The sequence below is a fragment of the Leptonychotes weddellii genome, chromosome 5, assembly GCF_054177405.1.
Source record: "Leptonychotes weddellii isolate Sample4059 chromosome 5, ASM5417740v2, whole genome shotgun sequence".
In the NCBI taxonomy this organism is placed as follows: Eukaryota; Metazoa; Chordata; class Mammalia; order Carnivora; family Phocidae; genus Leptonychotes; species Leptonychotes weddellii.
Genome location: NC_138373.1, coordinates 159,430,251 through 159,444,330, shown reverse-complemented (window position 1 = coordinate 159,444,330; position 14,080 = coordinate 159,430,251). Strand labels below are relative to the sequence as shown.

General features: G+C 46.5%; 1 protein-coding gene across 1 annotated transcript in view; it reads left to right on the top strand.

The window, feature by feature from the left end:
- Positions 1–11,920, top strand: part of TTLL8 (tubulin tyrosine ligase like 8) — a 33,909-nt gene extending 21,989 nt beyond the window's left edge. The window contains exons 8-10 of the mRNA XM_081819017.1: positions 603–789; positions 9,208–9,356; positions 11,640–11,920. Of these exons, the coding sequence (XP_081675143.1) occupies positions 603–789; positions 9,208–9,356; positions 11,640–11,920 (617 nt within the window). The remainder of the gene's footprint in view (positions 1–602; positions 790–9,207; positions 9,357–11,639) is intronic.
- Positions 11,921–14,080: the final 2,160 nt, after the last annotated feature.

Genomic DNA, 14,080 nt, shown 5'->3' with positions numbered 1-14,080 from the left:
GCACTTTCTCCTGGGTCCAGAACCGCTGGGGTCCCGGGTCTGCGATGCCTCAGCCCCCGCCCCCCCAAGTTTGTGGAGCTGGTTTTGTACACCTTCCAAGCCTCCTCGTCCCTCCAGGCTCCTACCCCGTAACCACCCATCCAGTTACTGATTGTCAGCTCCTTCTCCTTCGGGGACCAGGGGGCTGGGTTGCCTTGTGTGGGAGCTGGGTTCCTGGAGGTTCGCTCTTACCTGGATGGGAGGACTCCCTGCGCTCAGTGCTTCCTGAGACCCACGGGTCCCAGGAGCATGAGATGCTGCGTAAGAGGTCGGACGCAGGCAGCTACCAAGCGCGCATGGGCTTGTGGGCATCAGGCAGGATTGCCCCCCAAGTACTTACTGAGTACCCAGTGTGTGCTCAGAAAAGTACAGGTTTTGTAGCAAGTTTGGAAGTGGTACTGCCTGGTCGCTGGTGGGGCTGAGTCTGGTTGGAGGGTGTGTGCGGCGGGGGGAGGCGTGCTTGGGGCCCAGGTTGGCTGCCCAGAGAACACTCGGAGGGCTGGGGTGGTTTTTGTGCAGTGCCCCAGGTGGTCCCCATTCCGCATCCTGTGCTTGGGTTTCAGCTTCCGAGAATGCCAAATCCAAGCTCACGGGCCTCTCGGGACAGCTCGTGGACACTGCGTGCAAGGTGTGCCAGGCCTACCTGGGGCAGCTGGAGCACGAGGACATCGACGTCTCTGAGGACGCCACCAAGGACCTCACGGAGGACGAGTGGAAGGACCTGACAGAGCAGTACTACTCCCTCATTCAGTAAGACGCGCCATGTGGAGCCCTCCGGCCGTGCCCGGTGCTCAGTGGCAAGAGTCAGCACGCACCCCACTGGCTCACCTAAAGGGGGGATGTGGGGGCGGGCATCAGGAGTTGTCTAAGGAAGTCCCGCCTCTGGGACATCTGAAGCACCTGCCTGGGGATTGGGGCATCTGTCTGGATGTTGGGGTACTTGTCTGGGTGTTGGGGTACCCAGATTCACTCACTGTTGCCTATCTCACCAAGTCCCTGTTGGCTTATAAAAGGATGACACCTCCTTGGGGGCACCTTTGGGTACCATCGACTTAAGCACTTTCCACACTGTTCATGTCTCTTACCCCATTTGAACCCCATAGGTGGGCTCTGGATAGTCAGGACCAGCAGAGGCCTTGCCTGGCCCAGCCCTCCTGACTCTCCAGGACCTTCAGTGCCCCTTGCTGCCTGGGAATCCAAAGGCTGAGCCTGGCTTTCCCCCTTTCTCCTGAGGGCTGGATCCTTCACAGGCTAGAGACCCAGCACCCCCTTTTTTCCTTTTTCAGAAGTCTGACTTTATTGTGCCTAGAAGTGGTTTTCTTTGTTATGTCCTCTACCTAGAGATTTTGGAGATTTTTTAATATGTGGGTTGGAATCTTTCATCAATTTTGAAAAGTTCTCAGCCATTATCTTCAAATATTGCTTCTGCTTCATTCTGCTCCTCTCCTTCTTAGACTCCAGTTATATGCATAGCTGACCATGTGACTGTGTTTCACACGTCTCTTTGCTCTGTCCTGTTTTCCTCGTTCCTTTTTCCTCTCTGAGTCTGAGTTTGTGTATTTTCTATCAACCCATCTTAAGGTTTACCAGCCTTGTCTTCTGCTGTCTCCAGGCTGATTGTAAATCTGCCCAATTCTAACTCCAGCATTGGGATGTCCTTCTTGTGTCGTTTGTCTTTGCCCTTTACTCTCCGTCAGATTTTTCAGCCTCTTCTCGGTCTCTTTTTGCGTGCTGCCCCTTGTCCGTAAAGGAAGTACAGACAGAAGTTTATGCTGTTTCCTAAGAGGGGGCTCACACTTCCCTCTGTTGTAGATAGAGTGTGCAGCTGATGTCCTCAACCAATTAGCAGGGAGCAGGGCCAGATTGCAGCTTTGGGCAGGTTCAGTGCATTCTGGTGCCAAGTGTCTCAGGAGTGAAACTGAAAGATATTGTTGAAGACCCTGTCCCCCAGGAGAGTCTTCTCCCCAAGTGCCACAGGAATGGGAGGTTTCACTCGTTACAGCCCAGACACACCATCTTCGTGCCCTGGGAAAAACTGGCCATGTGTTTTGAGCATCACTAGACTTAGGTCTTTCATGCCAGTTGACATGGCCATGTGGCTTCTCATTCCTTAAGAAAATCCTTCAGCTCATGCCAAGCCTAAATCTCAACCTTCACCCAGATTTGGCAAATATTCCTGGGGAATAGAATGGCCAAAAAACTTGGTTCACCCAAGAAAGGCTTTTCTGTGCCTAGATGTAGTTCACCTGTTCCTCTTTACATCCACAACCCTCTGATGTTTTGAGAAACATGCATTTTGCAATTTCTCTGTTTTTTTTTCCTACTTGTCATAACAGGCATAATGGCTAGCCGCTACCTACTCCTTACAACCTAAGTAAGGAAGCATCCTAATTATTATTAATAATTTTATTTTATCTCCTGTATTTGGTTTCTGGTTACACAACTTTGTTTTTATGTTTCAGGGTTTACCTTAGAGATTACAGTATACATTCCTGATTTATTATTGCTTATCTTCAGTCAGACCTTCACTAGTTCCCAAACAGCATCACAGCAGTGGGATTCCACTTGCTCCCTTCTCATTCCTTATGCTCTTATCATTTATTTCACCTCTCTCTATATATTTTCTATTTTTAAAAAGATTTTGTTTATTTATTTATTTATTTATTTATTTATTTAGAAGACGTGCAAGTAGAGGGAGGGGCAGAGGGCAAGAGAGAGAAAGAATCCCAAGCAGAATCGGCACTGAGCCCAGAGCCCAACACAGGGCTCGATCCCACAACCCTGAGATCACAGCTTGAGCCAAAACCAAGAATCAGACGCTTAGCCAACTGAGCCACCAGGCACCCCTTGTTTTCCATTTTTAATTGTCGTAAAATAAACATAACAAAATTTGTTGTCTGAACCATTTTAAAATATTCACCCAAGTACCTCAGTAATGCTGTGCAACCATCACCACAATCAATCTTCATAGCTCTTTTCATCCTGTAAAACTGAAACTCTGCCCCCATTAAACACCAACTCCACATATTCCCTCCAGCTCTCGGCCCCCACCATCTACTCTCTGTCTCCATGAATTTGACTCCTCCAGGTGCCTCATAGAAGTGGACTCATACAACATTTGTCTTTTTGAGACTGGCTTATTTCATTTATAATGTCCTCAAGTTTTATCCATGTTGTAGCAGATACCAGAGTTTCCTTCCTTTTAAAGGATAAATAATATTTTGTTGTATGTATATAGTACATTTTGCTTATTCATTCATCTGTCAATGGACATTTGGGTTGCTTCCACATTCTAGCTATTGTGAATAATGCTGCTATAAGCATGGGTGTGCTAATATCTCTTTGAGATTCTGCTCTCAATTCTTTCGGGTATGTACCCAGAAATGGGATTTCTGGGTTATATGGTAATGCTATTTTTAATTTTTTGAGGAACTTCTGTACTATTTTTTTTAAAAGATTTTATTTATTTATTTGACAGAGAGACACAGCGAGAGAGGGAACACGAGCAGGGGGAGTGGGAGAGGGAGAAGCAGGCTCCCCGCGGAGCAGGGAGCCGGATGCGGGGCTCGATCCCAGGACCCCGGGACCATGACCCGAGCCGAAGGCAGACGCCCAACGACTGAGCCACCCAGGCGCCCCGGAACTTCCGTACTATTTTCCACAGCAGCTGCACCTGCACCATTTACATCCCCACCAATAGCGCACAAGGGTTCCAATTTCTCTACATCCTCACCAACGTTTGTTATTTTCTGTGCTTTTAAAAACTAATATCTATTTAATGGATGTGAGGTAGTATTTCACTATAGTTTTGATTTTCACTTTCCTAATGATTAGTGGTATTGAGCATCTTTTCATGTGCTTGTTGGACATCTGTATGTCTTCTTTGGAGAAGTGTCTGTTCACATCTTTTGCCCATTTTTGAATCAAGTTCGTTTGTTACTGTTGAGTTTTGGGAGCTCCCTGTATATTCTGGATGTTAGCCCCCTATCAGATACATAAATTCCAAACAGTTTCTCTCGTTTTATTGGTTGCCGTTTTACTCTGTTGATTGTATCTTTTGATGCACATATTTAAAAACTTTTCATGAAGTCCAATTTGTCCATTTGTCTCTCTTGTTGCCTGTGCTTTGGTCTCATATCCAAGAAATCATTGAGAAATTCAATGTCTTGAAGATTTTGCCCTATGTTTTCTTCAAGATTTTCACAGTTTTTGGTCTTACATTTAGGTCTTTGACCCATTTTGAGTTAATTTTTGCACATGGTTTTAGGTAAGAACCCAAATTCATTCTTTTGGTTATGGATATCCAGTTTTCCCACTACCATTTGTTAAAGAGACTGTCCCTTCCCCCATTGAATAGTATTGGCATCCTTGTCAGAAATCATTTGACTATATATGTGAGGGTTTATTTCTGGGATCTCTAGTCTATTTCATTGCTCTTCTGTCTGTCTTCATGTCAGTACACTGTTTTGATTACTGTCGCTTTGTAGTAAGTTTTGAAATCAAGAAGTGTGTGTTGTCTAACTTTGTTCTTCTTTTTCAAGATTGTTTTGGCTATTTGGGGTCCCTTGAGAGTCTATTTGAATTTAAGAATGGGTTTTTCTATTTCTGTGAAAAACATCATTGGGATTTTGAATAGGGATTGTATTGAATTTGTAGGTATTTTGAGTACTATTAAGATCTTAAACAATATTAAATCTTTTAATCCATAAACATGGATGTGTTTCCACTTATTTATGTCTTCTTTAATTTCTTTCAGCAATTTTTTTTTGTAGTTTTTGTTGTACCCTTCACCTCCTTGGTTAATTCCTAAGTATTTCATTATTTTTGATGTGATTGTAAGTGGAATTGCTTTCATAATTTCCTTTTCAGATTGTTCCTTGCTAGTGTATAGATATGCAACTGATTTTTGTTTGTTGACTTTGTATCTTGCTACTTTGTATTTCACTTATTAGATGTAACATGGTTTTTTGGTGGAATCTTTAGGATTTTCTGCATATACAATCATATCATCTGCAAACAGATAATTTTACTTCTCCTTTTCTAGTTTATTTCCTTTCCTTGTCTGACTGCTCTCGCTAGCATTTCTATTACTCTGTTGAATGTTGAAGGTAGGCATTCTTGTCTTATTCTTTTTTTTTTTTCTTAAGTAGGCTCTACATCCTATGTGGAGCCCAGCACAGGACTTGAATTCACAGCCCTGAGATCAAGACCTGAGCTGAGATCAAGAATTGGATGCATTACTGATTGAGCCAACCTGGCACCCCTTGTCTTATTCTTAATCTTAAAGGAAAAACTTCCAGTCTTTTACCATTGAGGATGGCATTTGCTGTAGGTTTTCATATATGGCCTTTATTATGTTGATGTAGTTTCCTTTTATTCCTAGTTTGTTGAGTGTTTCTATCAGGAAAGGGTGTTAAATTTTGTCAAGTGTCTTTTCTGCATCAATTGAGATGGTCATGTGGGTTTTTTCCCCTTCATCTGGTAATCTGATATATTACATTAATTGGTTTTCAGATGTCGAACCTTCCCTGCATTCCTGGAATAAATCCCACCTGGTCATGGAGTGCAATCCCTTAACATGCTGCTGAGTCTGGTTTGCTAGCATTTGTTGAGGATTTTTGCATCAATGTTCATAAGGGACATTGGTGTGTAGGTTTCTTTTCTTGCAGTGTCTTTGTCTGGCTTTGGTATCGGGGTAATCCTGGCCTCATAGAATGAGTTAGGAAGTGTTTCCTCATATTCCATTTTTTGGAAGTTTGAGAAGGACTCATATGGTTCTTCTCAAATTGTTTGATAGAATTCACCATGGAGCTGTCAGGTCCTGGACTTTTCTTTTTTGGGAGATTTTTGATTACTTTAATTACTGATTCAATCCCTTCAGTAGTTATAAATTCATTTATATTTTCTGTTTCTTCACAATTTAGTCTTGGTAGGTTTTGTGTTTCTTGGGAATTTGTCCATTTCATCTAGGTTATCCAATTCATTGGTGTACATCTGTTCATAGTTCTCTCTTATAATCTTTTTTATTTTTGTAAAATTAGTAATAATGTCACCAATATTATTTTTTATTTTGATAACTTGAGTATTCTCTCTTTTCTAAGTCCATTGAGCTAAAGGTTTGTCAATTTTGTTGATCTTTTCAAAGAACCAACTTTTAGTTTAATTTATTTTCTCTATTTTGATTAATTCTGCTCTAATCTTTATTGATTACTTTGTTCTACTAGCTTTGGGTCTAGTTTATTCTTTTTCTAGTTTCTTAAGTTGCAAAGTTAGGTTGTTGATTTGAGATTTTTCTTGTTTTTTATTTTTTAATTTAATTTAATTTTTTTAAAGATTTTATTTATTTATTTGATAGAGAGAGAGAGAACAAGTAGGCAGAGAGGCAGGCAGAGGGAGAGGGAGAAGCAGGCTCCCTGCTGAGCAGGGAGCCTGATGCAGGGCTCGATCCCAGGACCCTGGGATCATGACCTGAGCCGAAGGCAGACGCTTAACGACTGAGCCACGCAGGCGCCCCATGAGATTTTTCTTGTTTTTTAATGTAAGCCTTTATAGCTATAAGTTTCCCCTTTAGCAAAACTAGCAATCCCATATGTTTTAGTATGTTGTGTTTTCATTTTCATTTGTCTCTAAGTATTTTCTAATTTCCCTTGTGATTTCTTCTTTGATCCATTGGTTATTTAAGAATGTGTTAATTTTGTGAGGGTGCCTGGGTGTCTCAGTCTGTTGAGCATCAGAGTCTTGATTTCAGCTCAAGTCTTGATCTCAGGATCAAGAGTTCAAGCCCAGCTTTGGGCTCTACCTGGGGAGCCTACTAAAAAATTTTTTTAAAGAAGAATGTGTTAATGTCCACAAACTTGTTTCTCCACTTGATTAGATCTTTTAACATGTATGTCAATGATGTTTTGTAATTTTCAGTATTCAAATCTTGCATTTCTTTTGTTAAATATATTCCTATGTGTTTTATTCTTTTTGATACTATTATAAATGGAATTGTTTTCTTAATTTTATTTTAGGATTTTTTGTTGGCAGAATATAAAAATAATTGATTTTTAAAAGATTTTATTTATTTATGTTAGAGAGAGAGCGGCAGGGAGGGGCAGAGAGAGAGAGAAACCCAAGGAGACTCCACACTGAGTGCAGAACCAACACGGGGCTTGATCTCACAACTCTGAAACCAAGAGTCAGATGTTCAACTGACTGTGCTACCCAGGCGCCCCTGTAATTCATTTTTTTATATTGATCTTGTAACTGTGACTTTGCTGAACCCATTTATTAGTTCTAGTACTTTGTACTGTGTGTGTGTTCCTTAGGATTTTCTACATATAGGACATGTCATCTATGAATAAAAACAATTTTATTTCTTCATGTCCAATTTAAGTTACAGGAACTCAAATTTGCTTTAACATTCAAAACTTGATCAGTGGGATATTAGTCATCCTTAAAAAGGAAGTTCATCAATGGATGAACCTTGAGGACATTATAAATGAAAAATACAAATATTGTGTGATTTCACTTATATGAGGTACTTAGAGTGGTCAAAATCGCAGAGACAAAAGGTAGATGATGGTTGCCAGGTCTGGGGGAGGGGATGGGGAGTGAGTGTTTAATGGGGACAGAATTTCAGTCTGGGAAGATGAAAAAGTCCTGGGGGCAGACGGGGGTGATAGTTGCACAATATAAATATTCTTAATACTACTGAACCGTACACTTAAAATGGTTAAGGTGGCAAATTTTATGTTATATGTACTTTGCCACAATAAAAAAATTGGAAGAATGTCAATTGGTAGATTTTACCCCATTTACAGAATAAAGAAGAAAACTATATGATCATCTCAATAGATGTAAAACATTGATGAAGTTCCATACTGTGCATGTTATGTTTTTGCTTTTTGTTTTTTGTTTTTTTAATGAACTAGAAAAAGAAACTTCCTTAATTGGAAAAGCTTAGGTACAAAAATTCTAAAGCTAACATACTTCTTAATGGTATGTACTGAAATTGTTCTCCTTGAAATCAGAATGAGACAAAAATGCCCGCTATCATGACTGCTATTCAGTATGGACTGAATGGTCTGTTGAGTTTAATAGTACAGAAAAAAAGAAATAAAAGGCATAAGATCAGAAAGAAGCAAAACTATTTACTGAAAACCTGATTATGCACATAGAAAATTTAAAAAATCATACAGAAAGTTACGTGAGTTTAGTGAGGTCAGTAGGCACCAGGTCAGTATACAAAACTCCGCTGTGTTCCTATACACTAACAAAAATCATAGAATGGAATTCTAAAAATGCAATCTATAATAATATCAAATAACAACAAATATCCAGAGAAAAATAACAATATAAACTGAAGACCCTAAACAGAACATTATAAAATAAAATAGAAATAGTGACCTAATAAGTATATGTGTGTATAATAAAACCATGTTCATAAATTAGAAAACTCAGTGGTATATATTTTTTTCTTCCCAAACTAATCTATAGATTCAATGTAATCCCAATCAAAATCTATGCAGGAATTTTTCTTGGGGGCTTGAGTGGGAGGAATTGACAAACTGATTCTGAAATTTATTTGGAAATACAAATGATTTCAGAAAAGCCAAGACAACCTTGATCAAGAAAAACAAAATTAGAGAATTTCTACCCATATTTCAAGACTTACTACAAATGTACCTAATCCAGACAGGGTGGCATTGGGTTACTGGGCATTATCAGACCAGCGCCACGGAACAGCATCTAGATGCAGATCCTCATGCACATGGTCACTTAGGACCAACCCTTAGGAAGGGTTAGTCCTTGCACTAAATGGTGCTTGAGCAGTGAGCATCCTTGTGAACAAAAAAGGTCTATCTTAAATCCTGTCTCCTAAATACATAAAGATTAATTTGAGGTGTATCATGTGATATGTGAAAGTTACAGAAAAGGCAAACATTGGAGTATATCTTTGTGACCACAAGGAAGGCAAAGATTTTTTAAATAGTTCACTAAGCACTAACCATGATAGAGCAAGTCGATAAATTGTACTTTATTGACATGAAAAACTCTGTTTATGAAGAAACACTACACAGAGAATGTAAAGACAAGCCACAGAGTGGAGGGACACACTTATAACACGCGTATCCCACAGAGGTCTCACGGCATCTCACGGGCTCTCTGGATCTCGCTTTGTAGTGGTGAGGCGTTCATCTCCGATTCGAGAAATCACTTTTCGCAGTGCCAGGCTCTGCTGAATAAAATCACGTCTGTGAACCCTCAGACGGAGATCGACGGGCTTCGGAACATCTGGATCATAAAGCCGGCGGCCAAGTCCCGCGGCCGAGGTGAGTCGGAGGCTGGGCGCTGAGAGACGGCCACCTGCGGCCCCCAGAGCGCAGCGCGCGCGCCCGGTCACACACTGAGGTGTCTGTGGGGCATCACACAGACTCGGGGCTCTCTGCGGGGCAGGTGGCCCCGAGACATTGGTCTTCATGGCCCGCTTCCGAGGTTTGCTAATGAACTGGGATGTTCCCAAGTTAAACTGGGCTGGACTTTTCTTTTTATATTACCTCGCCCAGTCTTGGCAACAGGCTTACCCTAGCTGCTAAGATGGATCGAGGACTTCCATCTCAGGCAACAGCGGAATTCCCGTTCCTTACTCACCTGTAAGCACTGGCTCTCCTGGAGGCCCCTCCTTAAGGCCTGTACCTTTTGTCTGTGGTTTTTGTCTGGTGGGCTCAGCCTTTGTACCTCATCTTGTGTTGTAGCTAGGACTGCGTCCTCTTTATTCTTAATGGTGAAAACTGTGTGTTCTTTTTAAAACAGGGATTTCAAGGTTTTTAAAATCTTATTTGTGTTTCCAAAGAACCAACCTTAGGTTGCCTTTTTCCAATTTCCTGTGAAGGATATTATCCCCCTTGGCTCTGACTTTAAGGCTAAGCTTATTTATTTCCAGTCTTTCTTGTACAACAACAAAAGCCTTAAGTCTATGAGATCTCCTCCCGAGACGGCCCTCACTGCAACATCCGTCTTTGTGTTACATGATGTTCTCACTTTCCTGAGTATCTAAATAGACCTTAATTTTTTTTTTTTTTGGATATTTTATTTTCCCCTTGAGTTATTTGAAGAGCTTTGTTGGTGTTTTAAATTCGTAAGTGGTTCATTTTTACGTGATTTTAAAAAATGTTTATTAATTTGAGATGTTACTGCATCTGGCCTCCCCAGCCGTCCTCTGAGAGCCCGCCCTCCGGGGTCGGGCCAGGGCTCCCCCACAGGCTCCATCCTGAGCCTGCTCCTCTTTTTTTTTTTTTTTTTTTTAAAGATTTTATTTATTCGACAGAGAGACACAGTGAGAGAGGGAACACAAGCAGAGGGAGTGGGAGAGGGAGAAGCAGGCTTCCCGCTGAGCGGGGCTCGATCCCAGGACCCTGGGATCGTGACCTGAGCCGAAGGCAGACGCTTAACGACTGAGCCACCCAGGCGCCCCCTGAGCCTGCTCCTCTTGATAGTAGTACCCGTCTGCAGGCAGCTCCCTCCTCCTGCCCATCAGGCCCGGCCTCCCTCTCACTGCAGACACCTGCGTCCCCAGGGATGCCCCACAGACACCTCAGACCCAGCTGTTCAAAGCCAAATGCAGGGCTTTCTGGCTGGGCACTGCGTGGGCCCCTTGCTGCTCTGAGCCCAGGATAACTTCAGAGGTTTGTTGCTTTGCCCTAGTCTTTCATTTCCTGATGGCAAGGTCTCAGCTTACAGTTGAAGAGACTACACCTACATTTTTGTGGGGAAAGCTCACCTCATGTGTTGCTACACCTTGTGCCTCGGGGCCTCTGCACATGGTGCTCCCCTCCAGCAATGTGTCAGTCCGGATAGGCCAGATTGTGCTGGGTAACAAGCAGTCCCCAAACCTCAGTGGCTGTCAGTGAGACCAGTTCATCTCTACTCATGCTCGTCCATTATGGGTTGGCATGAGAAGGTAGTTGGGGGGAGTTCTGCTCACCGAAGTCCTCCCACCATCTTGTGACATCAGTCCCTCCAGGCTTCAGGATTGTCATGGCAGAGAAAGAGAGGGCTGGAGGGTCTGGTGGTGACCCAACAGACAAGAGGGATGCATGTCCCCTCTACTCAGAGGTCACTGGTCACCGTTAGTCACATGGCCTAACTCTGGGGGGTTGAGGATGAGAAGTTGCAAACCCTCTTGCAAAGTGGAGGAGGACCAGAATGGGTGTGCAGTCCCACCATTCGTCCAGGCACTCTTGGGAGTGAGGCCTCACCAGACCCCAGGCCCCTGGACACCTGCCAGCCCTGTCTGCTGGTTCCCTGAGGCCCACAGAGCTTCCCTGCCCCCTGTCCACCGCACACCCAGGGCTCGTGCTCAGCCACCCCTCGCTGGCTGCCTTTAAACATACGTCTGTCCCCATCCCTGCCCCTCTCCATGCTGTGTCCTCTCTTGAATCCTGGGGGCTTGCCCCCTGGTGGGAGAGCCTGGGGGCCTGGCACCGGTGTGGCCTTCCCTGCTGGGCCACCCAGCTGTGCTGCCTCCCAGGCCTGGGTCAAAGCCATGTTGGGTCTCAGAGCTGACGCTCGACCCTGCGTGCCGTGCCCTGGGGCTCAGCGGTGACTTCTTGCAGACATCATGTGCATGAACCGAGTGGAGGAGATCCTGGAGCTGGTCGCTGCAGACGACCTCTCTGCCAAGGACAACAAGTGGGTGGTGCAGAAATACATCGAGACCCCACTGCTCATCTATGACACCAAGTTCGACATCAGGCAGTGGTTCCTGGTCACTGACTGGAACCCCCTGACCATCTGGTTCTACAAGGAGAGCTACCTGCGGTTTTCCACACAGCGCTTCTCCCTGGAGAATCTGGACAGGTTGGTTGGAGCGTCAGCTTGGTGCCACTGGGTGTGAGGGGGCACAGTGTGTGCCCGCGACACCTGTGGGAAAGGGGTGGGGTGCCAGGCCATGTCTGCTGTCCCCCATCACCACCGGGGGCACAAATGAGGAGGGAGGCTCAGGTAGGTTAAATGAGCTCCATCCCCAAGGGGCAGGCCCAGGCCTGCTGCTCTTCAGAGCCCATGCTCTGCACCCCATAATGTGTGAATCTTCTCCAGAAGATCCTCAAAGCTCCATGTGCCACGTGCCCACAAGGTGCAGGCACGGCCCGGGGATGACACATCGCAGCGACAGGTCCAGAGCCCCCCCGTGTGCATGCTGTCCCCTCTGCTGGAAGGGCTGAGTGGCGGCCCTGCTCACACACTAACCCACAGCTGGCCAAGCTTGGGGTGCATACTTTGCCTGCTGCGCTGTCCTGCTCTCTCTGGGTCCAGCCAGCACACAGGCCCGGACGCCTTTGGAGGCTCCCGGGGGACATCTGCCTTGCCAGCCCCTCAAGCCCCCTCCCTAGTCCCTGCAGGGCCTTCTCTTTATGAGCCCCAGAAGTCCTGGGGTGGGGGTCCTGCAGACGGCTGGGGAGGTAGGGGTGTTCAGCCCCTGACGAGGCAGCCTGTGGGGTGTGAGAATGGCCTGAGGGGTCCTCTGAGGATCCCAGCTGTGCCGGGCAAGACCAGAAGAGGGGAGCACCTGAGCCAGAAAAGGCCACGACTGTGTGGGCCACACCCCAGATCCCAAGGCCCCTGGGGGGCAGGGTGCTGGGGAGGGTTCCACATGCAGAGGCTCGGACAGCCCGGAAGGGGTGCCAGGGGTGGGGGAACCCACACCTCGCCAGGGTCTCCGGGTGGGCAGGACGTGTGTGTGGCAGGGATGGTGAGGCCCCTCTGCAAAGCCTCAGGAGTGAGGCAGAGAAGTCCCCTTGCCTCTGTCCAAACCAGGGGCTTCCCTGTTCTGCCTTGTGACCCCCTCGCTGTGTGGGGCTGGGTGCCTAGGCATCTCCACCAGGAGCTTTACAGGGGAGTCACACAGAATTGAAAGGGCACGTGGGCATGGGGCCTACTAAAGAAAGGGAGGGGTGCCTGGGGGGCTCAGTTGGTTAAGCATCCGACTCTCCATCTCGGCTCAGAATTGAGAGGGCTGGGAGCTGTTTGGCTGACACCTCGGGCATGTTAACTGTGTCCCCAGGCTAGGGGTCGTGGCCACACCAAGAGTCGCACCTGGCAGGTGACGCTTGGAGTCACACTTGTCAGGAGCAGGCTGCTGGGGAGAAGTTGTTCTGGCCGGCAGCTCCTGGAGCGAGTTCGTCTCTGCCAGGCCAGGGGGTCCTGGAAGAGGGGTCCTGCAGCTCACTGTGCACAAGGAGCCCCTTCCAGCCCCCCCACCCCAGGCCACCGGACCCACCAAGCCATGACGGGATGCCTGGCAGATCTCTTGCCCTCTCTGAGCCCCATTTCTCCATCTGGGACCATAACTCTCACCCCAGATGAACAGGAGATTCCCTGAAATCATTTCTGATTGGGCATGGCCCAGCCTCCGATATACTGGCCACAATGGGTCTGCTGTGGGTCCACTACCCTAATTCCGTGGATCTCAGGTCGCAAGGCCCTCTGTCCTCTGGAAGTACGACCTCTCCAGGGTCACAGGGACGGGTCTTACTACCCAGAGCCACATGGTGCATCTAGTCCAGTTACCTGTTTCAAAACCTGTTTGGAACAAGGCAAGAGTGTAAATTAATTAATTAGTTTCACAGAGACTCTCACTCTGTCTCACCAGACCAGCTCTTCAAGAGCCACATCCCTATTGCCAGGTGCAGATGGGGAAACTGAGGCTCTGGGAGGTGTTAACTTCTGGAGGACTCGGAGCTATCAGAGCCCCCACGGCAGCCGCCCGCCCTACGGCGGGGTGGGGGGGGCGGGGTCGAGAGAGAAAAGTGTCGGGGGCGGGGTTAGCGGTGGCCTGGGGGTTCCGTGGGGGTAGAGGGTCGGCGGGTGTGGGGTCTCGGGGGAGGTGTCTGCACGGACATCGGGATAGGTGGGAGCCACAAGGGTTCTGGAGACTGGGTCACGGGATCCAGGGTCGCGGTCCGGGAGTGGGGTCGCGGGCCCCAGCGTGGAGACGGGGTCGCGGGGGGTGGAGGTCGGGGGTCCTGGGGCGGGGGGGCGGGGAGGTGGGAGGCGG